Genomic DNA, 27144 nt, shown 5'->3' with positions numbered 1-27144 from the left:
GTGGCTTGCTCTCCCCCACCCTCTCTCACGTGTTTGTTTTCACTGCAAGGCCCAAACAGGCATATTTATTGTTTTGACAGATGTATTATGCTAAATTCAGGTTTTATTTGTTACAGGCCGCTAGAGCTGGCAGCAAAATAGTCAAAAAGGGTAATTTTAAAAAAAATGAAATTTCACAAAGGTTTTCATGATTCTTTCCCTCCCCTCTTCCCGTTTTTCATAACCAGCTCCATGTTGTTTTTTTTAAATTAAGTTATTGTAATTTTATGTGTGGAATTAGGCCCACACATTATCACAGCTGCCATGGGTCCATTAAAGGCCCACTCCTGAAGCCCAAATACAAATCCATAGAGCACAACCACAGACATGCACCTGTCCAGAGACTTGTATAAATAAATCTGTAGAAACTGACTCCCACCCCTACATGCAGATCCACACGTGTATTCATGTGTACACCTCTAGCATGCGCTACCACACTGTTTAATATTACAGTTGTTGTTTAGTGCCTAGGGACCCCAACTAAGATCAGGGCTGCAGGGTGGTAGGCGCTGGACATACGCAGAAAAAGAGAGAGTCTGCAACAAAGAGTTTATAATGTAGCTAGACCAGGGGTGGGCAAACTTTTTGGTCTGAGGGCCGCATTGGGTTTCATAAATTTTATGGAGGGCCGGTTAGGGGAGGGGGTCGTGGCCTGGCCCCCCCCTCCTATCTGCCCCCCCCCCAGGACTCCTGCCCCATCCACACACCCCCGCTGCCTGTACCCTGACCGCCCCATCATTCCTGACAGCCCCCCTGGGACCCCTGACCGCCCCCAGAACCCCTGCTCCTGACTGCCCGCCGCTGCCCCATCCAACCCCCTCTCTCCTTCCTGACTGCCCCCCCCAGGACCCCCGCTCCCATTCAACCTCCTGTTCCCCCCCCGACCGCCCCGATCCCTATCCACACCCCTGACCACCACCCTGAACTCCTCTGCCCCCTATCCAACCCCCCCTGCTCCCTGCCCCCTTACTGCGCTGCCTGGAGCATCAGTGGCTGGTGGCGCTACAGCTGCGCCACCCGGCTGGAGCTGAGCCGCGCCGCCGCCACCACCACCGCGCAGCACAGAGCACCGGGTCAGGCCGGGCTCTGCAGCTGCGCTGCCCCAGGAGCTCACAGCCCCGCGGCCCAGAGCATTGCGCCGGCAGTGGGGTGAGCTGAGGCTGCAGGGCAGGGGAGGGGCCAGGATCCAGCCTCCAGGGCCAGGAGCTCGGGGGCCGGGCAGGCCGGTCCTGGGGGCCGGATGTGGCCCACAGGCCGTAGTTTGCCCATCGCTGAGCTAGACAAAGGTGGGGAGAAATGTCTGTTCCGTCGGCTCTTCTGCAATTACTAGTCAACAACATTCACTTTGTAAGAAATGATACATTTTGTTTAGAGTTCCCTTCTTTAAAACTTGTTATGAAATTAATACTGTACACACACCTTTTATGTCATCGGGTTTTTTGAGCGCAAGCCAGCAAAAGGAATAAAAGTCAGAGTTAGGCTGCAAATTCTATTCACACAGGTATACACACATGCAGCAATACACGCACGTCCCTACACGCAATGCATCCATGCACACACTTGCCTACACAGAGACACTTTTCCAGGGGCTGCCTAAATTACCCAGCTGGGAAGGGAGGAGGGTGGGCTGGAGGGGAAAAGATGGGTGGGGATGGGTGTGGAGGAGAGAGGATGGGAGGGAAAGAGGCCAAGAACGAGAGCAGGGTGGGGGTGAGAGGGGGCCGTGAAGGAGCGAGGAGGGGACTTGGGGGGTATGTGGGGTGGATGGGGATGCAGGGGGAAGCAGAAGGCTGCAGGTGCATGAGGATGTGGGGGGCACAGGGGTGTATAGGGACATAATGGGAGTGCAGCAGTGTATGGAGGTGAATGGAGTGCAGGGGGTAAGGGACATGGGAGTGGAGAGGATGGGTGGGAGCGTGCTGTAAGGATTATAGGGCTGGGATGGGTAGGTGTGGGGAGCAGGATGGGATGGGGAGGGATGCAGTGAGGGGGTTGGGATGGAGAGGGATGCAGTGAGGAGGATGGGGGGCGGGGGGTTGGAGTGGAGAGGGATGCAGTGAGAAGGATGGGGCGGGGGAGTTGGAGTGGAGAGGGATGCAGTGAGGAGGATGGGGGCGGCGGGGTTGGAGTGGAGAGGGATGCAGTGAGGAGGATGGGGGCGGCGGGGTTGGAGTGGAGAGGGATGCAGTGAGGAGGATGGGGGCGGCGGGGTTGGAGTGGAGAGGGATGCAGTGAGGAGGATGGGGCACCGGGGGGTTGGAGTGGAGAGGGATGCAGTGAGGAGGATGGGGGCGGGGGGGTTGGAGTGGAGAGGGATGCAGTGAGGAGGATGGGGCATGGGGGGGTTGGAGTGGAGAGGGATGCAGTGAGGAGGATGGGGCATGGGGGGGTTGGAGTGGAGAGGGATGCAGTGAGGAGGATGGGGTGCGGGGGGGTTGTGGTGGAGAGGGATGCAGTGAGGGGGATGGGGTGCAGGGGGAGAGGTTGGGACGGGGAGGGATGCAGTGAGGAGGATGGGGCATGGGGAGGTTGGGGTGGAGAGGGATGCAGTGAGGAGGATGGGATGCGGGGGGGTTGGGGTGGAGAGGGATGCAGTGAGGGGGATGGGGTGCAGGGGGAGAGGTTGGGATGGGGAGGGATGCAGTGAGGGGGATGAGGGTGCGGGGGGAGAGGTTGGGACGGGGGGGATGCGGGGATGGGGCATGGGGGGGTTGGGGTGGAGAGGGATGCAGTGAGGGGGATGGGGTGCAGGGGGAGAGGTTGGGACTGGGAGGGATGCAGTGAGGAGGATGGGGCACGGGGAGGTTGGGGTGGAGAGGGATGCAGTGAGGGGGATGGGGTGCAGGGGGAGAGGTTGGGACGGGGAGGGATGCAGTGAGGGGGATGAGGGTGCGGGGGGAGAGGTTGGGACGGGGAGGGATGCGGCGCGGGGAGGTTGGGGTGGCGAGGGATGCAGTGAGGGGGATGGGTTGCAGGGGGAGAGGTTGGGACGGGGAGGGATGCAGTGAGGGGGATGAGGGTGCGGGGGGAGAGGTTGGGACGGGGAGGGATGCAGTGACTGGGATGGGGCATGGTGGGGGTTGGAGTGGAGAGGGATGCAGTGAGGAGGATGGGGGCGGGGGGGTTGGGGTGGAGAGGGATGCAGTGAGGGGGATGGGGCGCAGGGGGAGAGGTTGGGACGGGGAGGGATGCAGTGACAGGGATGGGGCATGGTGGGGGTTGGGGTGGAGAGGGATGCAGTGAGGGGGATGGGGGTGTAGCTGCATTCCCAGCACTCAAAGGGTATGTGTATCTCTGTCTCCAACTCCTGGGTGCCGGTGATGGGGTGACAGACTGCGGTTCGCAGCAGGTCACGTGCCGCAGCTCGAGCCCAGCCACATAGATTCATAGATTCTAGGACTGGAAGGGACCTCGAGAGGTCATCAAGTCCAGTCCCCTGCCCGCATGGCAGGACCAAATATTGTCTAGACCATCCCTGATAGACATTTATCTAACCTACTCTTAAATATCTCCAGAGATGGAGATTCCACAACCTCCCTAGGCAATTTATTCCACTGTTTAACCACCCTGACAGTTAGGAACTTTTTCCTAATGTCCAACCTAGACCTCCCTTGCTGCAGTTTAAGCCCATTGCTTCTTGTTCTATCCTCAGAGGCTAAGGTGAACAAGTTTTCTCCCTCCTCCTTATGACACCCTTTTAGATACCTGAAAACTGCTATCATGTCCCCTCTCAGTCTTCTCTTTTCCAAACTAAACAAACCCAATTCTTTCAGCCTTCCTTCATAGGTCATGTTCTCAAGACCTTTAATCATTCTTGTTGCTCTTCTCTGGACCCTTTCCAATTTCTCCACATCTTTCTTGAAATGCGGTGCCCAGAACTGGACACAATACTCCAGCTGAGGCCTAACCAGAGCAGACTAGAGCAGAAGAATGACTTCTCGTGTCTTGCTCACAACACACCTGTTAATACATCCCAGAATCATGTTTGCTTTTTTTGCAACAGCATCACACTGTTGACTCATATTTAGCTTGTGGTCCACTATAACCCCTAGATCCCTTTCTGCCGTACTCCTTCCTAGACAGTCTCTTCCCATTCTGTATGTGTGAAACTGATTTTTTCTTCCTAAGTGGAGCACTTTGCATTTGTCTTTGTTAAACTTCATCCTGTTTAACTCAGACCATTTCTCCAATTTGTCCAGATCATTTTGAATTATGACCCTGTCCTCCAAAGCAGTTGCAATCCCTCCCAGTTTGGTATCATCCGCAAACTTAATAAGCGTACTTTCTATGCCAATATCTAAGTCGTTAATGAAGATATTGAACAGAGCCGGTCCCAAAACAGACCCCTGCGGAACCCCACATGAGAAGAGGCCGGGCAGCAGCGGGAGACGCACGACCCCTCAACAGCCGCCTGCTGAGCGTGCACGAGTGGTGCTAGTTCCTCCCCTGCCCTGACCCAGCCACTGGGAGCTGCGCCGACCCCCCCCCCCCGCAGCCCCTAAGGCTAAAAGCCAGATGTGCCAGCTGCTTCTGGACCTGGGAGCTGCACGGGCCATGGCGTGGCGCTAGAAGGCAGCGTGCCTCCCCTGCTGTGGCCCCGCGATCCGGACATTCAACAGCCCAGGCAGCGGTGCTGACCGAGCCGTCAGGATTCCTTTTCAACTGGGCGTTCCAGCCCCAAAGCGGACACCTGGTCACCCTCACGCAGAGCCAAAAGCACCTCTGTCCCATGCTGACCGGCCAGCTGTGCACGGCGTGTTGCTGTCTATGGCTCAGGCTGGAACTGCTGAGCGGCTGAGTTGAAGGCAAGGAAACGAGCCTCCCACCACCCCAGTCTTCCTTGGGCTTTTCGTTGTGTCCATCCGTGGCTGTAACCCTTACCTGGGTCATGGGCCTGGGGCCAAGGGATAAGCACAGTCTCTCCTTGCGCCCTGGCCTGTTCCCAGGAGCTGCCCCTGCCGCCCTGGTGCCAGGTCTGCTCCTTGCTTATGTTCTCGGCCACACTCTGATCCACGGCTCATGCTGAGGCATTCTGCTGCAGGAGGAGCCCCCTGGGGCCCCAGGATCAGGCCTTCTGGGAACGCACCTACCCCTCGTTCCTGACTGCAGAAGCTGGAGATTGGCCGGGACTGGGCCAGCTAGAATGGTTTGCATTACCGGTCCCGAGCAGGGAATCGGGACATCCCAACAGACAGGCTCCAGGCACAGAGGTGATAGGCCAGGAGAGAGCCGGCCCATTGGAATTGACGTGGGCCAGATTGGACTCGGTGACCTAGAGACAAAAGGCTCCATAGCCCATTGCAGCACCTGAGCCATTCGCTGTCCCAGCCCTGCCTCTCCCTGTGGTGTCTGGTCTGGTCTGGCTCTCAGAGGAACGGAGCCCCCGCAGTGTCCGATGATTGCAATGGGAGCTGTGCATGCTCAGCACGGGAGAGGCAGTGCGGTCCCATGGATTGTGAGCCTGGGAAAGTGTTCAACAAAAATTCCGTTTCATTGAGAACACCCGTTTGTGAACTGTGACGCTCTGTATCTCGGGGGAACATCCTGCACCCCCATGTTCATCCTTGTAAAATGCTTGTGTGGCATCCAATGCAAAGTTGGTCATGTCGGTGTCTTCGGAAGGCTCATGATGCACTGAGCATTGTTGTTATAGTGATGTTATAGGTTGTAATTTCATGTATGTAGTTATGAGGCTGAAAATGTGTCCTCGTGGCTTAAAACAAGCCCAGGCAAAACTCTCCAGGAGCAGAGGGGCAGTTCACACCTCATCAGCGCATGTATGGGACAAACCCAGCCCAGCCTCACAGGAACAAAGGACACTGGCCTAGACAGCAACAAAGGATCTGTTGGACTCTCGAGTGAGTCATCCCCCCCGCTTTCCCTTGGTCAGTTTGGGACTGCGATGAGGTAATGCTCACCTGACCCGGGGGGGGGGGGGCGCAAAGCCAAGAGGGAAGAAAGAACATGATAAAAGGGTGAGACGTTTGCCAGGCTCTTCCTCTCTCTTCCACCTCCATCTACAGACATCACCACCAAGCGACTGAAGCGCTGATCAAAGGGGAGAGCCTGGCTGAAGGGCAACCAGCCAGCCTGTGGTGAGAAGCATCTAAGTTTGTAAGGGCTCTGAAAGTGTTAAGATCAGCTTAGAATGCATTTTGCTTTTATTTCATTTGAGCAAATCTGACTTGTTGTGCTTTGACTTATAATCACTTAAAATCTGTCTTTATAGTTAATAAGTTAGTTTGTTTATTCTACCTGAAGCAGTGTGTTTGGTTTGAAGCGTGTCAGAAACTCCCCTTGGGATAACAAGCCTGGTACATATCAATTTCTCTGTTAAATTGTTGAACTCATATAAGCTTGCAGCATCCAGCGGGCATAACTGGACACTGCAAGACGGAGGTTCCTAGGATTGTGTCTGGGACCGGAGATATTGGCTAGTGGCATTCAGTTGCACAAGCCAAGCAGTGGCTGGCCAAAAGTGCTCACTCACGTAGCTGGGAGCAGCTTACATGCCAGAGGCTGTGTGTGACCAGCCCAGGAGTGGGGTTCTCACAGCAGAGCAGGGTAAGGCTGGCTCCCAGAGTCAAGGATTGGGGTGACCTAGCAGATCACCAGTCCAGATAACACCAGGGGAACGTCACATAGACAGTGAACCGTTTTGCGGGAAAGGGTCGGTTTGGCCAAAGCTCTCAACTTGGAACCAAGTTTCCTTTGGACCCATTCAGAACTGGTTTCCAGTTCACCATGACTTTTCATGTCAAAACATAAGTGAATGGGAGTAAAAATCGCTTTTTAAAATAGTCATAACTGAAGCAAAATGTTTCAGTTGACCCGAATTAAAAAAAATCTTTTGTGTAAGGTCAGGGGGAGGGGGGAGTGGTGGTGGTGGTGGTGGGGATTTTCAGTTTCCAAAAATGTTTGCGATTTCGTCTTTTCCTGCTGATTCATGATGGGGAAAATGTTAGTGGGCCGGGGAGATGTTTCCCCCCTGCTCTCCCTGTGCTTAGTGTGCTGTAATCTGACTGCAGCGTTAATCAGCCAGTGCAGGTTTGTTCTGCGCTAAGTGCCTTTGCTTGTGTGAGTTGTTTTAAAACACCCAGCCCCTCTTCATAGAATATCAGGGTTGGAAGGGACCTCAGGAGGTCATCTAGTCCACCCCCCTTGCTCAAGGCAGGACCAATCCCCACTCAGATTTTTGCCCCAGTTCCCTAAATGGCCCCCTCAAGGATTGAACTCGCAACCCTGGGTTTAGCAGGCCAATGCTCAAACCACTGAGCTATCCCTCCCCCCCCTTGGCTCCCTGCACTCCAAGCCCCGCCCCACACGGGCCAGCTGCAGCCAGAGGAGGGGGCTTTGCTCTTAGGAGGTCTGGGATTCCCCACTGGTAACTCACTGCTCCCGCTGTCCGCTTTCACCCCACGATGGCGGCTCGCTGGGGCGGGGGAGAGGCAGAGGCTGATTGAATTTCTGCTGTGAGTGTGACAAAGGGATCGACCCTTCCTGAGTGGAAATTCATGGCTCATTCCAGTCTTAGGCCCTGTCTCCTGCATCCCTGCCCTTGGCTACCATCAAACAGCCCCTGCGCTCTCCTGTATGGTCTGTTGGGGTCTCTGGCCTCAGGGAGCTGCGCAGAAATCCTGAGCTTGTATTAGCCCTGCAGCACCCAGGAGCCGGGGCTCGTTGTGAAATCCAATTCTGGGGTAAATCTCCCCCCGGGGGTAACTCCGTGGAGTGCAGTGGGATGGTTCTGGGGTGACAGGACCACCAGTGATAGGGGGGTTCCACTGCACAGTGGAGACCCTGGGATTCTGAACGGGGGTGGGGAAGGGAAACAGCCCCAGATTCCAGTCTCCACCACAAATCTAGCTTGCTGTCCGGCTAACGAGAGGGCAGCCTGGGGGGCCCCTTGGGAACGAATCCTGTGAGCCACATACCTGATGGGAGGTCAGCTCTCTGCCCTGACGGGGTGCTAGTGGTCAGGGCAAGAGCCTTGGCCTTGTGAGGCCTGACTTCAGTTCCTCGCACTGCCACAGATTTCCCGTGTGACCAGGGGCAAGTCACTCGGTCTCTCTGTGCCTCAGTTCCCATGGGGGAACAGCCCTGCCCTGCCCTGCTCCCAGGGGTGGGTGAGCAGCTCTGCTCCTATGGGATTGGGGGCCAGACGAGCGTTTCTCTCGTATCGCTCTGCATGGCTAGGCTGGTGTGTGAGCGAGGAGCAGGCCGCGCCGGGGCCAGGCTGGCTGGGGGAGGCGCCCTCCCTTCCCAGGAGGAAGCTGTGCATTTAAAAGTGCCTGGGGTTGTATGGGACGTCCCTGAGGAACAGTGTGAGAGACGCTGGATGCATCCCGTGATCTGAGAGCTCTCTGATGGTTCATTGCTCTCTGCTTTCTCTTGTTTCAGAGCTCCTACCCCATCTGGGAAGATTTCAACTCCAAGGCAACTAAGCTGCACTCCCAGCTCAGGTGAGTCGTCCCGGGATCTGCACCAGGCTCCCAGGGAGGTTTGACTGCTGCTGGGAAGGACCTTGCTGTCCCACAAAGCTGACGGAAGGAGGCGGTGCAGGGCAGCTCCGCTCTGCAGCCAGGCCAGTGCCAGCTGCTAGGGAATTCGGGTGACGAACGTAAGAAGAGAGCTGGCAAAGTCTCCCCGGGGCACTGCGGAGTCGAGCTCCAGCCCCAGCACAGGGGCTGGCCGCGGCTCTGCAGCCCAACATACCAGGCAGCAGGAGGAAGGTGCTTGAGGGTCCAAACAGGAGCCAGGCACTTGCCATTCCAACCCCCCATGTGCTGGGCGTGCGGCTCAGAGACTAAACTAGTGACTTTCAAAAGCGAGAGCTCCAGGAGCTTCACAAGGGTGGGCCAGTCTCAATAGCCTCCCGGGACAGATGGTGAAACAGAGGCGCAGAGAAGATAAGGGAGCTGGCCAAGGATACAGAGCAAGGCAGTGACAGCCGCAGGCTTAGAAGCTAGGGATTTCCCCCACTGGCGCCCCTCTAGGCCCCTGAGCTGTACTGTGGCCGTAAAGCCCCTTAGCTGACTGCCGGCCCAGCGCCATGTGCTGTTCCTAGAGGCAGCCGGATGCAGGACCCGATGCAGGCCCTGGGGCAGAGAGTGGCTGGGGCGGGGCCCTGGCAGACGCTGCTCCAGCCATTCTGGGCTGCTCCGGGTCGTGAAGCTGCCCATGCAGGAGTAGTGGGAGTCAGAGCAGCTCCATGCCCTGTCAGTTACATCAGCGGCCGGCTGGGCCCTCGCCCAGCCCCCCATCCAGGGCCCGAGGGTGGCTTAAAGCGCCATTTCCCTGCTGCCCCAGGCTGTGCCCTCCTGGCCAGCTCTCCCAGTGCCCGGGCCAGGCAAGTGCAACCGTTACCCAGAACTGCCCAGCCCTTTGGGTGCTCTCTGAACACCTGGTGCCTGGCTCCTCCGATCTCCCTCGAGCCCCAACCCCTCCCCTGGGCGCACTTTGTTCCATACCAAGGGCGCATTTAGCTCCTGGTCTCTAATTCCCAGTCATGCCTCCCTCAGCGCCCCATTAATAGCCCCAGGCTATTAGCCCCATGGCTGTGGTTCCCAGCCCTCCCGTCCATGTCAAGGAGCGTTTGATATTCCTGGCTGTTTGGGCTTCGCCTGCCCTCCTCCTCTGCCCGCTTTGTGCACCTGCCTGCTCTGCTCAGGACGCTCTGACCCGTCCTCTGCGCTCTGCGGCGCCTCTCAGTACTCACACGCCGCTCGGCCCCGGAGCTCACGTCCAGAGTGTGGCTCACTCCCACAGGTTTCCGAGTGGCTGAGGGTGGGGGGCCACTACCCCCGGGGCTGGCCGATCCCCACCCCGGCATGCTGAGGTGAGGCTCTCAGGCACTGGTGAGGGGGAAGCAGCATGGGCAGACAGGGGCCCTTTCCTCTGTGCGTTCTGCTCCTCTCGGGCCATGGCGCTAGCTGCGAGGGTGCTGTGATGCCCGCGTGTGGGGCAGGGTGTGTGTTGTGTTTCACACTGAGGTGGGAGGTTTCCTGTTAGCCCTTGGATCTGCCAGTCTTGCTGCTCCAGGACACGCCTCTGCAGCGCCTCCAGCCTGGGGCCAGGCCTGGTTGGCTGACACGCCCCATTCCTGTGTTTAGGACTGACCCGTTTATCACCTTTACCGAGGCTAGGCTGGCTGATCTTAAACATGTTCTAATCATATCATACAGAGGGAATCCATAACTTCACATATAACCTTAACACATGCATTTTACAGTTATATTAATAACCACTATGTTGTTAGCTTTCATATGATCTCTCACAAGGCGTATTTTGTTCAGATATTACTGCAGTTGTGGGTAGGATGTGAATACAGGGGTGCCTAGGGTCACACCCATTCTCTTGACAAGCAACCTGTGGAACTCACTGATGCATCGGAACATTGAGCCAAAGATTGGGGCTGCATAATGGCATGGCTGTTAGTAAAGGTAGCTACTGTGCTGGCTAGGGTAGGGATGAGCTAATCTCATGCTTCAGAGCAAAGGACAATCACAGCAGGGGTCAGGAAGGCATTTCCTCTATGTACAATACTGGACAACTTGTTAAGGGATGTTATTTATGCTTCTTTTGAAGCGTCAGATAATAGCCACTGCTGGAGACAGGATACGGTGGGGGGCCCGTTGTGATTTGAGTGTGTGGGCATTCCTGTGTGTAGGGATCAGTAGAAGGTGCACTGCATTAGTCCTTCGGACTCCCAGCTGACTTACGTATCCATCTCTTTCTGCCTCAGGACTACAGTGCTGGCAGCAGTCGCCTTCCTGGATGCCTTCCAGAAAGTGGCAGACATGGCCACCAACACACGAGGTAGGACTACATCTCAGAACCCTCCTGCAGACAGCACACTCAAAGCCAACAGAACTGACACGCCCATGCCCAGAGATTTGCTTTCACAGGGTTTTTCGGTGTGTGTGTGGGGTGGTGAGGAGGAATATTGTCCATGGAAGACTGGTCGTGAAGCTGGTCCGTCACCCAGTGTGAAGCGTGGACCTCAGGGGACAGAGCTGTGAGGCTACTGGGGAAGTGAAAGGGAGCCCAGACAGAGCGACTTTGTCCCTCAGTTGGGAGGGAAGAAGAGAGAGGCGATCAGATGGGAAGGATGGGCGAAGTGAAGAGAGGCAGTGGATGGACAGATGAGGGGAGAGTGGGGACATGGGGTTGGGAGGATGGGAGAGGAAGGAGAAAGACCAAGGCAGTCAGAGGTAGGTGTTGTGTCTGAGGTTCCGCGGGGCTCCTCCTCCCAAGGCACTGAACCTCGTCCGTGCGGCACCTAACCATTGTGAGCTCGTCGATGCTGGCTGCACTGCATGGGCATGCACACAGCACTGCCTGTGCTCCCAAAGTCTGACATGCCTGGGGCTTCCTGTGAACCCAGCCTGCATTCTCTCTGGTAGCACCTCGTGCTCAGGAAGCTGACGGGGCTGTCCCTGGACGTTCCTGTGGGATGCTACGGACCCCGCAGGCTCTATGCAGCGGCGTTCCTTGCAGAGAGCTGGAGAGAGAGCTTAGGACATTTTCCCCACAGGAATGTAGGGCCTGATTTTCAGATGTGCCGAACACCCACATCTACAGCTGAAGCCCATGGGAGCTGCGGATGCTCAGTGCCTCTGAAGCTCAGGCCCTTGGCTGCATAGACCAAGTCTCAGTCACACGTTCTGGGATGGTGCTGGGAGGGTTTTGTTCCGTCCAAATGAGCAATTTCAGTGTTTCCAGCACTGGTTCAGGGGGACCCGTTGCTGACATCTGCCTTCAGCAGTGAGTCAATTTCCTAGTGTGGACAGGGCTTGAATTCCTCAGTTTGGGTAAAGCCCAGCTATTGGGCAATGGTTTTTTGTTGGTCGCTTGAATGACCACTTAGAACTAATGTCACAGAACAAATATCATGCAGTGAACAGGGTGGGTGAACAAACTGTGCCTGGCGTGTGTTGTATCGCGCCAGGCTTTACGTGAGTTTCTTTCTCTGTGTTGCTCTAGTCGCACATCCTAGAGCGCATCACCGAGGACGAGTGTGAACTTCAAACACCTGCTCCATCATTTCATGCCTACTGGCTGTTGAAGGGAGAGGTGGGAGGAGCAACTGCATTAGGACATGCAAAGGATTCCCCGCCTGTGTTTGAGAGAGCCAGCACTGTATGCTTAGAGCAAGAGAGCCAGGACTCCTGTGTTCTCTTCCTGACTGATGTGCTGCATGGCTTCAGGACCGAGCGTCTCTGTGCTTCAGTTTCCCCAGCTGTAAAACGGGGACAATGGTGCCCGCCTGCAACGTGAATTTGTTCATGTTTGCAAGGTGCTTTGGGATCCTCAGCCAGAGAGGCTGGGGCTGGGCAGAGCGATGGCAGTGGTGTTGTCTGGTGATAAGGGCAGCGGGGGCTGGAAGGGCAGTGCCCTTCTGCTGATCAGATGTTTGCAGCATCCCCATTCTCCTGTCTCTCTCACCGGAGCACCCACTTCAACATTAAGAAGCAAAGAGTGGAAGCCAGTGACAGGATCTCACTGGGCAGGGGGTTAGCCAGCCCCCTGGGTGTTACTGACCCGCTCCCAGGAGCCCGGCTGGAAGCTGGGCTCAGCTTGCCTTGACCCCCACTGGCCCCACTCTTGAATGCTCCTTCACCTTTAGAGGCCCTGTACAGGCCTGGCCTCTCTGCAGTGCTAACGAGAGTTGGGCTGCACTATGCTGCAGATGGCCAGTGCAGATGTGTTTGTGTGTCTTGTCCCTGCGGGCCTCGCCTCAGCGCCTTCTTCCCCCTCCCCGACTGCAGCCAAGGTGCCGGATCCCCGGCGAAGGGGCATGAAGGGAAGCTGTGGACAGATGTCCGTGTGATTACTGGAGATTGGGGCACAGGAAATAGAAAAGCCAGCAAAGCAAGGCTGGGATTTAGAAAGGAGGTCAGATGCCACTGAGGATTGGGGGGAGGGCTCAGGCCAAGGCTGCTGGCTCCAGCAGCTCCTAGCTGGACCCCGAGGTTTGGGTGGGGTCACAGAGATGGGGACAACCCAAAACACAGAGACTGTTGTTTTCTTCACGGAGCGCGTGTTGTTCTGAGTTATCCCAGGGTTTCTCTCCCGGATAGCCTGGGTGCATGACTGATTTTGGCCAAGGAGGGGAGAGGCCAGTGGCACGAGGACATCACTAATCTCCTGTGACATCCCTGTGTGTTCACCTCCTACGCATCCTCACACCCCACTGGCCTCCTGCTCACTGTGCCTCTGCCCACTGATACCATTGAGGGGTAGTCAATGGAAACCCTGAGGGAGCAGCTGTGGGGAGGGGACCCTTAGGAGTGACATGCACTTCCTGACACACCTATCTGTGTGTGCCGGAGGTGGCCCTGGCAGAATGCATTATGGGTGGTCATTTGCATATGCAAATGAGATCTATACTCCCCCCCCCCCCCCCACAGTGGGGAAACTAGGTGACTACAGCACTGGCCTCTCCAGATCTGATTGGATTTGGCAATCGTCTGATGGTGCCTGGCCCCGTGACAGTGGCTACCCTCAGTGTAGCCAGCAAACCCAGATTGAAGAGAGATAATACAGTTGGGGCTTAACCTACAATGGCCCAGCACTCTGACCAGCTCAGGCGCTGCGGGTTGGGGTGAGCTGAGGAGAACCAGACAGGGCTAAGACCCAGGACACGATGTGCCGAGGACTGGGATTGTCAGACCAGTTAAAAACCCTCGTTGGTAACCAGTCTGCGAACCCAAGCTGTCTCGCCTACTTGGGACTAGGGCCTGGTCTCTCAAGCATGATGGGGGAGCAGGGCTGGGGCAGTTCATGCGGTGGGGCTGTCTCCCTGGCCCAGCCGAAGGGAAGCAGGGTGGACTGTGACTGCGTGGGGCAGCTTCTCCTTCCAGAGCGCTAGACTCGGTCGGGCAGGGCTGTCAGGCGGCATGGCCAGGCTGTGCTGGCAGCTGGGGCCAATAGTGTGTTTTTCCCCGTAGTTTGTTAGCTTTGCTCCCGAACACGGCGGGAGCCTTGTGCAGGCTCTCGGAGCACAGACGCTTCTCTGTGGGTCATGGAAGAGCTGCAATGGCAGACGGGGCCGTGGGGGACAGGGCAGATTGCTTTCTGGGGACAGCGTGGTTCTGACACATTCAGACCGCACAAGACACTGCTAATGCCAGCTGTGGGGCGCTGCGCCTTGGTTGGATTCAGGCTATGGGCCCAAGGCTGCCCTACACCAGGGCTGAATCTGACCCCTGTCTGTCAACTAAGGCACAAAGGTGGCACTTGGAGCTCGGGTTTGGTCTGCCATGGAGCTCCGCAGGGCTGGGTTTGGCCCATTGTGTTGTCTGGCTGTCACTGATCAGTCTGACATCTGGCTCCCTGGAGTCTCTTCTACGAGGACAAAAAAATCCAGGCCAGGTTCACTTGTGAGAATCAGCCGTGAAAGCAGTTCACTAGTCAGTTCATGCGTGTGTCACTGTGTCATTCCCACAAAATTGGAAAAAGAGCCGGAAACGGGTTTGGACCTCCACCTGGAATGAAGTCTGGGTATTGCCACGAAGAGCAGAACCTGAATGTTGGTGCTCGGCTGACATGGGTTGTGGGGCAACCTTTGAGAGGAGAAGACCATGAACTGGATCACTGGGCCGACATGTAATGGACTCTGCCTCTGCAGCGACAGAGGGCTTGAGCAGAAAAGCAGAAGTCTCTCTGAGGCCAGAAGCTGGTGTTAGGTGGAAGATGGAGTCACCAGCCCGGGGAGCAAAGTCTCTCTCCACACCTGTTGTGAGTTAGGGATGAAGAAGACCCGTTCCCCTGCACTATATAACCAGTTATCACACACTCCACACGCCCGGGCTGCCCACCAAAGAGAGCAGCGTACACGGCTTCTGTTGCGCCCCCTGCTCCTCTCAGTGCAGCGCTAGTGAAACGTGCCAGCGGGGGAACCTGCACTAGCCTGTGGCGGGGTGAGCTCCCCACGCTGGCCCTGCAAGGGCTGGATTGGGCCAGTTGTCTGCAATCTGGGCAAATCAGGCCTGGAGGAAAGCCCTGATTGGGGAGCTCACCTGTGGGGAGCAGGCAGGGCTTGTATAAAGACAGGGTCAGGGGGCTGGGGCACATGACTCATGAGGAGAGGCTGAGGGAACTGGGCTTGTTTAGTCTGCAGAGGAGTAGAATGAGGGGGGATTTAATAGCTGCTTTCAACTACCTGAAGGGGGGTTCCAAAGAGGATGGAGTTCGGCTGCTCTCAGAGGTAGCAGATGACAGAACAAGGAGCAATGGTCTCCAGTTGCAGTGGGGGAGGTTTAGGCTGGATATTAGGAAACACTATTTCACGGGGGGGCGAGGGGGGTGAAGCACTGGAGTGGGTTACCTAGGGAGGTGGTGGAATCTCCATCCTTTTTTAAGGTCAGGCTTGACAAAGCCCTGGCTGGGATGATTTAGTTGGTGTTGGTCCTGCTTTGAGCAGGGGGTGGGACTAGATGACCTCCTGAGATCTCTTCCAACCCTAATCTATCTTCTTCTAGGAGAGTGGAAGCAGAGGGGGCTGCAGTCACTCCTGGGGGAAGGGAAGTGAGTCGGGAGCTATAAAAACACGGAGCCCACGGTTACTCTGGGGAGAAGGGAGGTGAGGGCCAGAAGGTGAGGAAACGGCTCATGGAAAGGCGGCAGGGTTAAGGCACCCTGACAGCTCCGGTCAGGCCGTTAAAAGTCCGGTTGGCGGCCGCGTGGCTCCCAGGAAGCTGCCTGCATCTCCCTCTGGCTTCTAGGTAGAGGGACAGCCACCGGGGCTGTGTGCGCTGCCCCTGCCCCCAGCGCCAGCTCAGCTGCTCTCATTGGCCGGGAACCGTGGCCAATGGGAGCTGAGGGGACGGTGCCTGCAGGCATGGGCAGTACGGAGAGCCACGTGGTCACGTCTCCGCTTAGGAGCTGGAGGAAGATATCGGCAGCTTCCCGGGAGCTGCCTGTGGTAAGCACCACCTGGAGCCCGCACCCCGTCCTGCACCCCAAACACTGGCCCCACTCCAGAACCTATGCCCCCAGCTGGAGTCCTCACTCCCCCCCCCCCCCCCGGATCCCAACCCCCTGCCCCAGCCTGGAGCCCCCTCCTGAACCCCAAACTCTGGCTGCACCCCGAGCCGGAGCCCTCACCCCAACCCCCTGCCCCAGCCTGGATCCCTCTCCTGCACCCTGAACCCCTCATTTCTGGCCCCACCCCGAAGCCTGCACCCCCCCAGCCCAGAGCCTGTAGCCCTTCCCAACCCCCTGCCTCAGCTCGGAGCCCCCTCCTGCAGCCCAAGCTCCTCATCCCCGGCCCCATCCCAGAGCCCGTACCCACAGCCGGAGCCCTCACCTCCCCCTGCACCCCAAGCCCCTGCTCCATCCCAGAGCCCCCTCCTGCACCCTGAACCCCTCATTTGTTGCCCCACCCCAGAGCCTGCACCCCCAGCTGGAGCCCTCACCCTCCTCCCACACCCCAACCCCCTGCCACAGTGGTGAAAGTGAGTGAGGGTGGGAGAGAGCAAGCGACGGAGGGAGAGGGGATGGAGCGAGCAGGGACGGGGCCTCGGAGAAGGGGTGGTGCGGGGTGTTGGGTGAGGCATCGAGGAAGGGGCAGGGCGTGGGGCAGGGATGTTCGGTTTTGTGCCATTAGAAAGTTGACAACCCTAGGCAGGGTGCAGACCCATACCTTAGCTCCTGTGTGGAGGGTGCCTGAGCTGGAACCCGGAGTAGAGGACGGGCCCAGTCAGCTGCTGAGAGAGCGGCATCTGGGGTAGTGCATGGGACGGGAGGACTGCCGGCCTTTGATCCATAGTGACCCGGCCGGAGGGCCGAGTCACGCAGAGGTGCTGCGGTTCCTGGAGCGAGAGAGGGGCCACAGAGGGAGGAAGAGACGGCGCACAACCGCTGGAAGGGGCGTCGGCTGTGCACAGCTAATCCCCAGAACGGCCAGGAGGAGGCGCTGTCCTGCAGCGAGTAGCACACCCGGTCACAGAGCCACACGACAGGCGCAGCATGCGCTGTCGCGGAAAGACGCCCCCGTCACCCTGCCAAAGCCCTGCCCTGGAGGACGCAGGCTGCGTGGCCCATTCAGGCCTCTCCTGAGGCTGCTGCTTGGCGTGGGACAGGATCCCCGCTTGTTTCACGCCGGCCACCAACCATCAAGATGGTGACAATGGGTGGCCAGGCCTGGCCTGGATCTGAGCCAGCACTCAGAGGGGGAAGATCGCACAGCCCCGTTTCTGGCTCCCTAGCCACACAGAAAGCGCCATCTGAAGTGTGACCCTCCGTAGAGACCAGGGCCGGCTTTAGGCCAATTCCACCGATTCCCCGGAATCGCGCCTTAGGCGCCTTTTAACATTTTTAATTTTTTTTACTCCACCCGGCGGTGGTCCACTCCAGGTCTTCGGCGGCTCTTCGGCGGCACTTCGGCGGCGGGGGGTCCTTCAGTGCTGCGGAAGACGCGGAGCGGACCCCCCGCCGCCGAAGTGCCGCCAAAGACCTGGACCGCCGCCGGGTATTCGAATTGGGCCCCGCAGGTCATAAAGCCGGCCCTGATAGAGACCCGTGACAAGGTGAGCCAGACCCGGGTCTGTGGCCCCTCGCAGGGCTCCCGCCTCCGACCGCAGAGGGTTGGTGTAACAGAGTCGCCGTTCCTCCCGTCTGGCCCCAGCCACGTGGAGCCGTAGGGCTCTGCCTCCCTCCTACCCCGTGGGCGCGCAGTGGGCAGCACAGCGCCTCAGGAGCCAGGTTAGTGCCATGTGGCACAGTCCAGGAGATGCTGCTGAAATGCCCCACGTTGCCAAACAGCTGGGCCTTGCTTCTCTCTACGCCCTGCGTCTCCTTGCATGGCTTCCCGTCACCTCAAGTGATCTGCCCACAAGAGGCAGCAGCCGCTTCCCCGACTCTCTTATTTCCCAGCCCTGCTGGAGCTACTGTCTTTCGCTCTCTTCCTCCCTCTCTCGTGCGGCTGTTCAGACCCAGGGATGGCAGCGAGGCTCTGGGCTTCCCAGGCTTCAGCCTGCCGGCGGCCTGGAGGCCTGATGCTTAGGGTTACCATATTTAAGGTTTTAAAAAAGAGGACACTCCACGGGGCCCTGGCCCCGCCCCTTCCCCTTCCCAACTCTGCCCCTTCCCCAAAGTCCTCGCCCCTGCCCTGCCCCAACTCCGCCCCTTCCCCAAAGTCCCCGCCCCAATTCCACCCCCTCCCCTGAGCGCCCCGCATTCCCCCTCCTGCCTCCCAGCTGCCCGAGCGCTACCACCTTCACGGTTTGCCGGGCAGACCCCAGACCTCCAGACCCTGCGCCCCCGGCCGGGCGCTTCCCCTCCCGGGCTCCGGCTGCGCTGGAGAAGCGCCCGGCCGGAGGCGCAGGGTCAGGAGGTCTGGGGGCTGCCCGGCAAACCGTGAAGCCGGTAGCGCTCGGCTCTTCAGCTACACAGAGCTGAGGTGTCTGGGGGGAGTAGCAGCAGCCGCCGCGGGGGAATCCGCCTGCAGCTCACAGCCTGCCGGAGCTGCTCAGGTAAGCAGGGGACTGGGGCAGGGATGCCGGCATTTTCCCGGACATGTTCGGCTTTTTGGCAGTTCCCCCCGGACGGGGATTTGAGGACCAAAAAGCCGGACATGTCCGGGAAAATCCGGACGTATGGTAACCCTACTGATGCTGAGAGTACAGGCACGGCCCACTTCGCTGGCACTGCGGACGCTCTGCACCAGGCAGGATTAGGCCCTGGATCAGTACCATAGGATAGGCTGATGGTTCTCCACCTCTGGCAACCTAGAACCTAAACCATCTGTGCTGGCTTGCCGAGGCCCAGCCGAATCCAGCAGTGCTTTGGGGATGCAAAGGATCATGGGATTGGGTGTGTGGGAGAGCTGATGTTTGCCTTTGGAGGGCTGAGTGCTGGCTTGGGGCTGCTGTGTGGGTGCCAGACAGGAGGTGCTGGGCACATGGACTAGGTGCTGCTACTACTGAATGAACATGCTCTCCTGCCTTTGGCGCAGGCAGGGCGTGCCCCTTTTCTCCAGCAGGGCTGGGTGTGGAGATCCTGGTGAGGGGGTAGAGGCTTGTAGTTTGGAGCAGAAGAACCAAGGTTCTAGGTTTGGCTTCCCAGGTTTGTCGTCTGTGTTGTGCAGCAGCTCAGACTGGATGATCATCATGGTCCCATAATACTCTGTGACTGGTCTCTGTAGGTCAGTAGCTGATTGTCCTTATGAGCTTTGTGCCTCCTGGGGGCTACCTGTGGGATCCAGTCTCCTTATGGGACCTCCTCCGCCCAGGCACTGAAATGCTGTGAGACCAGCTTTCACCTCAGTCCACCCCAGAAATGTCTCCCTAAGACAGCAAAACCCCAGTGAAAAGCATAAACCCCAGTGCTCCAAACTGCCCCCTCCTCTGCTGTCAGCTACCCAGCTGGCAATGTGGGGGATGGGCATTTCTGGGGCGCCCGGCTCCCGCTTTTGGCAGCTCAGAGCCCCGCTTTCCTCTGCTCGGCTTGTTCACAGCAGATGGTCCCAGCCTGTTTTCCAGACTCTCGGTATCCAGGCCATCTGGAGCTGTGCAGGCAGGAGGCAGCTTTAGCTAGAATCAGATTTGTCTACAGACACACTAGCCTACTGCACTGCTATGGATTAGATCGGTTAAACACTTAACTCCTCTCGGCGGCATGCGCCTGGCCCTCTCTGAGCCTGCCGTATCTCGGGATGCCCTGCAGGATGCCAGCTGCTGCCTGCTGCTCCCCACAGCCTGGCTGCCAGGGTGCAGGCGGAAACCCAGGGCATGCAGCATGGGAACACAGGCAGAGTCTAGGCATGGAACCCAGCACCAGGTCTGAGCGAGTGACCCAGGGCCGGCTCTAGGATTTTTGCTGCCCCAAGCAGAAACAATTTTGGCCGCCACCCCCCCCCCCCCCCGTTTTTTTCTTACCCCACCCCCGGCCCCGCCTCAGCTCCGCCCCTTCCCCAAATCCCCAGCCCTGCCTCCTCCCCCCAGGCTCTCAAGCTAGGAGGGAGGGGGAGAAGCGGCGCGCGCGCTGCAGCCACTCGGAGTCTCCCCCTCCCTCCCAGGCTCTCAAACCTGGGAGGGAGGGTGAGCAGCGGCGCGCGAATCAGCTGTTTCGCGTGCCGCGGCCGCTCGGGATCTCCCCCTCCCTCCCAGGTTTGAGAGCCTGGGAGGGAGGGCGAGCAGCGGCGCGCGAATCAGCTGTTTCGCGCGCCGTGGCAGCAGCGGAGGTGAGCTAGGGCGGTCAGGGCACATTTTTAGGGGCGGCATTCTGGCGCCGGCCATGCCGCCCCTAAAAATGTGCCGCCCCAAGCACCAGCTTGTTTTGCTGGTGCCTAGAGCCGGCCCTGGAGTGACCCGCGTGGCAGTGTGGGAACAGAGAGACGGAAAGAGGAGTGTCGGGACGAGGGCGAGAAGAGTGAGGAGCAAGTGACCAAGGGTGGGGGGCCAAGGGATGGAGAAGAGACACCAGATGGACATAAGAATCAACGGGGCAGAGTCAGGGAGCAGGGGGAAAGGCCGGCCCCAGCTCAGACCTGCCACTCAGCAGGATTGGGGGAGTGGGGAGCGCAGCCCGACAGCCCATCAATCATTTCCCCCCACCCCCCGCCTCTCAGCCAGGCAGTGGGCTGCCCTTAACCAGCACCTGCCCTGGAGCCGGGGGCGGGGCTGAGCTGCTCTGCAGAGGGAGCAGAGGTGGAGAGTGCAGTCAGGGAACGGGGGAGGTCCCAGCCACAGGGATGAAGGGCACAGAAGGGGGAAGAGGAAGGGGGCCTATGCCCAGCGGCGCTGGCCCTGGAGGGGGTGGGGTAGTGATACCCTAGTGTGAAAATGGCAACTGGCTGGGCATGGGGGCAGATGAGGACGAGCGTGTCAGGCCTACATGGGGCAGCCACAGCCCCCTGAGGGGGAGGGGTTGCGATGGCAGGGGCCAGAGAGGCTCAGTTGTAACAGCCGTTGCTGCGTTCCTGCAGCCTGTGGACGCTCTGAGGAAGAAGCTAGTGTTGGCATTAGATATGCCCCAACCTCTCCTTGGATGGCTGAGCACGGGGGTTATTGAAGCCCAAACCCCATTCCAACCCGGATCTTGATTCACAGAGCTCGGGGGAAAGGGGGACCAGGAGCTGTAGTAATGGTGGGGGTGATGGGGCCTAGCCGGGGGTGGCCACGTTACCCGTGATGACTGAGCTGGGTGTGGCCTGGGGTCCAGGCCCTGAATGGAAAAGAGGGGCTGCCACTTGTCCTGGCGAGTTCTCAGCCCAGCCAGAAGGCAGGTGGGAAGGGCAGTCGCTGCACGTCAGCAGCCCCAACTGAAACCAGGCTTTGTTCCTTGCCTCCGTTTGTCCTGCGGCTCCTCCGTGTCCAGCCGTCCCTGCCCACCACTGCGCCAGCTGCTTCTGGGCTGGGCCCAGCGCAGGCCAGGCCGGCAGAAGGCCCCGGCTGGGGGAGAGACGTGGCTGTAGTCCCCGTTGGGAGCAGAGGCTGAGCAGCTTCATCTCCCATCGGTCAATGTGGCATCTACAGGGCAGCGCCGAAGCTCAAACGGATCCTGTACAAACAGGCCCATTCCTCCCCAGGCTGCTGAACGCTGGGTCACCGGGCAAAGCAGCTGCTGGCTGGCTGGTACCCAGAGGGCACAGACCCACCTTATGCAGCTGCGTTCAGGTGCTCTCTAGAGGCTTTGCACACATGCAGAGGTCTCCCCCCCCCCCCCCCCCAAATGACTTGCACATGGAGCTCCACCAAAGTTTGAGACATTTGCCCCGGTGCCGTTATTGGACCATGGAGTCTGAACACTGAGTCTGTAATTCCCAGTGCCCGTCACCCTGTTGTCGCAACACAAACTGCAGGTCAGAGCACCCCGTGCTTTCAGCAGGGTGCTTGAAGGCCAGTGTCCCTTCCGTCCCTTTCCATTAACACCTTGGCGCAGCCCTGATCCTCCTCAGTAGGGGGCAGCGGTCCAAATACTTGCTGCCTTGTTACCCTGTACACATGGGATTAGGAGGTTTCTCACTGTCAGAGGAGTGAGGTGCTGGAGCAGCGTCCCAAACAGAGGAGTGGTAGTATGAAGATGGAGCTTGATAAACGTATGAAGGGGATGAACTGATGGGTTGCCTGTGATAGCAGGGGTCTGGACTTCATGACCCAGGAGCTCCCTGCCAGAAAGCACCTCTCACTCTTGGGCTATGCTAAATGCACCTGCTGTATCTACACTTGTTACTCATGTTTTGCTGGAATGGGTTAAATAACACTGGACCCTGAAACCATGTGTGGGAAACCTAACTGGGGCTGGAAGAATGGGAGGCTCTTGTGTTCCAAAGGAAAACATACCAAGAAATAATCATCATGCAAAATAATTGTACCATGTTCATTCTTGATTTGTGCTCTGTATTGGACTCCAACAAAACAGAAACCGAAATACGTACCAGAGATGAACAAATGTTGGGTTATCCCAGTGCTGGCAAGGTAGGAGCAGGGCCTGTGCTTGGAAAAGTGAGGTCCAGCTCACTGGAGCAGGAATCTCCGATATGCCTTGGATGCCCATTTCAGTAAAGAAATATATTTAAAAAGTCTGAGGGTCGGCATGTCTCCCCAGCCCCGCAGTGCCTGTGCCTAGATGTCTGGGGGGTGGAATAGTGTTTGCATTTTTCACTGGCTGTTTTTAATGCCAAATGGATGTAGCTGGATTAATGTGAGATCTGGTCTCCTCGGGGTATTTCGGTTCCTGGGGGGTGGAAAATATGATAAGCCCCTTTCCCCCCTTCCCTGGTTCATGTTCTTCTCCTCTCCCCTGCAGTCCATGTGCTCCTTCTTGCACCCCGGTCTGCCTGCGACCCCTACCCCTCAATCCTCCGGCCGTTCCATCAAACAGAAAGCCAGCCAGGGAGCTAGGCTGTGCTGTTATGGAAACCATCCCCTATGCAGTTCTGCTGCTGCGTGGCCCAATGGATCCCAGTGCCCCATTCTAGGGCTCTACCGATGGCATCTGCAGAGTCTGGGCTGGCGCAGAGATAAGGAGCAGAAGCGAAAAGACTCGCGGAGGGGGAGGGGAGACGCAGAAACAGCGCTGTCTCCGTACGTGGGTTTATTTCTTGGCTTTGGATGTGTCTGAAATAAGTAACCGTGTGTAAAAGGTACTTAAAACAGTGCAGATCCGGCCAGTGTGCTTGATATTTGTAACACCTGCTCTGAGGCTTTGCAGGGCATTTTATATGTGCTTTATCACACCATACGTGGGGGCTTAAAAACTGACTTCATGTATGCATGATGTGTATATCAGAGATCCTGGAGCACTGTCTGTAAAGGAGGGACTTGCCCAAGCATGCTTGACCAATACCCTTATTCCCCCACAGCTGTGCATTGTTCTGCCTGGGTGGCTGCTGTCCTCCTCCCCAGAGGTGACTGCATTTCAGTGGTGCTGTATGTACATTAAAAAGCACTTTGCGCTGAAAGTTTCTATGCAAATTAAGGGCCTGATCTAATTTCCATGGAAGTCAAGGGGGGATGCCTCAGCCCCTAAGATTGATGAAGGAGTTTTACTGTCGTGCTTACGAGGCTCAGGTGTGCTCGTGATTGCTGTGTCCGCCCGGGGCGTCTGCACTCTGCACAACCAGACCTCAGCTCTGTGCCATGAGGGCCCTGTACTTAGCAGCACACCGGAACCCCTGCAGCAGCTGGGACCGCATTCCAAATCGCAGGCTTCTATCATCCGCTGGGGGGAAATCGAGCCATGCAGTCCTCACCATCCTGCCCTTGTGGTGGCCCCGTGACAACTAGATTCAGTGCAAGTTGCTGGTGTGCTGCAGGGTATTGGATTGACAGCACACAGCTGTGCTGGGGAAGTTGTTGGGCAAGCTGGACTTGGTAGCTGGAGCATTTGGTATCCGGAAGGAGTCAGCCGTCAGTTTGAGGTTTTGGTACCAAGAAGATGCTGGGAGCTTTTGGTCCCTGGGGGGGCAGGGATGTGATGGATCTCTGTCCTTCCCAAGAAGGCTCAGAGCCTGAAATTCCTAGCTCACTGCCTCCGCAATCCCGGACAACAACCAGCCCCCCACTCCGTGCACTAGCGGGATATGTTTGCTAACTGATCGGGGGTGAAAGAATGAACTATATTGACATGCTGTGATCATCATTAGGTTTCAGGGACAATGACCATTAAGCTAATGGGAGCAGTTCATCTCTCTCTCAATCTCGATGAGCTCTTGTTTCAGGCTGTATGTAGACTCAGGAAGACAACTCTGCATTGGTTACATTTGATTCAGGCTGTCGGGGTTTGCTCAGCAACCGTTAGGGCTGCAACCTCTTTTTAGACAGCGCGGCGATTCTGGGGGTGAGTTCTGTGGCAGCAGGTGGGTGTGTGCAGCACAGCTTCCGTAGCACTTCGCACTAGCTGGGCATGGGGCTGGGGCTGAGGGGACCGGATATGGTGCTGTGCATGGGGCTGCAAAGAGAGGGGACCTGACGTGGGCCCTGAGCCTGCAAACAGCCACACGTGTGCTCAGTTTCACACATGTGACTAGGTCCCACTGAAGTCACTGAGACTGCTTCCATGAGGCAGGTTGCAGGTGCGTTTGCTTAGTATCCCACCCGACCCCCTTTAAGTCAATGACTCAGCTCTCATCAACTTCAGCATGCTACGGGCTGGGTTATCACTCGTCCATAGCGCCTTCAGGCCATCTCCTCTCTGACCTAGCCTCACCTTTTCTATCCAGTGGCAGTACGGTGTGTTACGGAGTCACCGGGCGATGCTCTGGAACTACTCCCTCCAAAGCCAGTCCAGACTCTGGGGGAGCCTCCTCTCTCTGAGCAGACTGTCACCAGGGCAAGAAGCTCACACAGCTTCGACCTTCCTGGGTCTGACCTCGGAGCATTCCGGTAGTAGCCCGCCATCCCAATGAAAGCCTGGACCTGCTTCTTTGGCCCGCTCCCCAGGCTATCTCTGATCACCTCCACCTTGGCTAGCTCTGGCTTTAGGCAGCCGCTCCACCTTGTGGCCCGGGTCTGACACCTCTGACATCCCCACTTTGCACTTCCCAGCTTTTATAGTCAGACCTGCGTCCCGGAGCCGGCCCAGCACTTGTTTAATCTGGGACACATGGTCCTCCCAGGTCTGGCTAAAAACACAGATATCATCAATATATGCCAGGGCAAAATTCTCCATCCCCTTGAGTAACTGGTCCACCAGGCAGGTGCCCCCTTTAGGCCGAAAGGTAGGACCAGGAACTCTATGAGCTCAGAGGGGTGATAAAAGCAGATTTCACCTGGACATCCGGATCCAAAGGTACTTGCCAGAAGCCCTTGGTGAGATCCATAGTAGTGAGATAATGAGCCCCCCTAGCTTGTCTAGAAGCTTATCAGGCCTAAGCATGGGGTAGGCATCAAACTTGGTGATGGCATTAAGCCTCTGGTAATCCACACAAAACCAGATTGACCCATCCTTCTTGGGGACCAACACCACAGGAGAGGCCCGTGGGCTGGAGGACGGCTGGATCACCCCTAAAGCCAGCATGTCCTTGACCTCTCTCTCTCCAGGTTCTGGGCTGTTTTCCCAATGACCCGGAACGGGGAGCATCTTACAGGGGGGTGGGCTCCTGTCTCCACCTGGTGGACAGCCAGGTTAGTGAGCCCAGGCTGGTTGGAGAACAGCTGCTGGTAGGAACCCAGCACCTCTGTGATCTCTGCCTGCTGGGCAGGGGTTAGCTGGTCAGAGAGGGGAATTGATTCCAGCGAAGGGCCGGCCCTGTCTCAGGGAATAGATCCACTACGGGATTATCTCCCTGCTCCTCCCACTGGCCACAACCAAATTCTCCCTGTCAAAGTATCATAGAATCATAAAATATCAGGGTTGGAAGGGACTTCAGGAGGTCATCTAGTCCAATCCCCTGCTCAAAGCAGGACCAATCCCCAGACAGATTTTTGCCCCAGATCCCTAAATGGCCCCCTCAAGGATTGAACTCACAACCCTGGGTTTAGCAGGCCACTGTCCAAACCACTGAGCTATCCCTCCCCCCCTGTACGACTCAAAGCTTGTCCCCTTGTCCAGGGCCTTCTCCACCCTGTGGCAGGGGTCGCAGGACCTGCAGTATTGCTGGACAGCATCAGCGACCCCGGGCCAGTAAAAGTTCCGTAGCAGCCTTTGCCTGGTGCGCTGGATTCCCTGGTGTCCCGAGAGAGGGACATTGTGGGCCAGGTACAGTAGCCTGCGGCGGTACTTCTGGGGGACTACTAGCTGTCTCCTGATCCCCTACGGTTTCACTTCCACTTGGGGAGCCCATTCCTGGTACAGGAATCCCTTCTCCCACGGGAATCTCTCCCGGCAGCCTTCCCCCAGGGGTTCCGCCGTGCTGTGGCCAGCAAGTTCCCTCAGCTTTTCTAAGGACGGATCCTTCCGCAGCTCGGCCTGGAATTCAGCGGCGGGGGAAGGGGTGGGGACCTGTTCCCTCTCAGTGACTGGGTCCGAGGCCACAGCCCCGCCAAGACCTGTCCCCAGTGGCTCATACGTCCCTGCCAGGGCCGGTGCAACCCATTAGGCGACCTAGGCGGTCGCCTAGGGCACTACAATTTGGGGGGCGGCGACCGCGGCGGTATTTTGGCGGCAGGACCTTCCGCCGCCTCTGTGGGGGGCGGCATTTCGGGGCAGGACCTTCCGCCGCCTAGGGCGGCAGAAAAGCTGGCGGCGCTCCTGGTCACTGCTCATTCTAAAAATAGAACAGATAAACTTTCGAACAGCCTGGGACCGATTCTTAGCAAAAATACTGCAAACAATGGCTTGTAACAACGAATTTATGCACATAACATTAACTGAAATTATTTTTAACTATTTTAAAGTGTGTTTACTTACTTACTCTTTGTCTTTCTGATGATACCGCCATTTTGAATGGAAGTAATCTAAAGGTAAATGTGTGTTTTGTCGTTTGAGGGAGGTGCATTACCGAATGTTTATATTTTATTAAAACCCCTCGGAAATGACTTCGGTGTCAAAAAAAAGAACACTCATGGAAGAAAAGAGAGTTTTCCAAAACAAGTGGGAGAATTTATATTTTTTCACAGAGGTAAAAGATAAAATTCAATGCCTTATTTGTCAGCAAACGATTGCTGTTCCCAAGGAGTATAACATGCGTCGGCACTACGACACGATGCACTGTGA

The 27144-nt window shown here is 57.4% G+C and overlaps 1 protein-coding gene across 1 annotated transcript in view; it reads left to right on the top strand.

The window, feature by feature from the left end:
- The window catches only part of MTSS2 (MTSS I-BAR domain containing 2), an 84781-nt gene that overhangs the window by 18552 nt on the left and 39085 nt on the right, over positions 1 to 27144 (top strand). The window contains exons 2-3 of the mRNA XM_065416343.1: positions 8440 to 8501; positions 10784 to 10857. Of these exons, the coding sequence (XP_065272415.1) occupies positions 8440 to 8501; positions 10784 to 10857 (136 nt within the window). The remainder of the gene's footprint in view (positions 1 to 8439; positions 8502 to 10783; positions 10858 to 27144) is intronic.

This window comes from Emys orbicularis, chromosome 14, assembly GCF_028017835.1.
Source record: "Emys orbicularis isolate rEmyOrb1 chromosome 14, rEmyOrb1.hap1, whole genome shotgun sequence".
Lineage (NCBI taxonomy): Eukaryota > Metazoa > Chordata > Testudines > Emydidae > Emys > Emys orbicularis.
The sequence above is the reverse complement of the archived record's forward strand: the minus strand, read 5'-3'. Positions and strand labels throughout refer to the sequence as shown.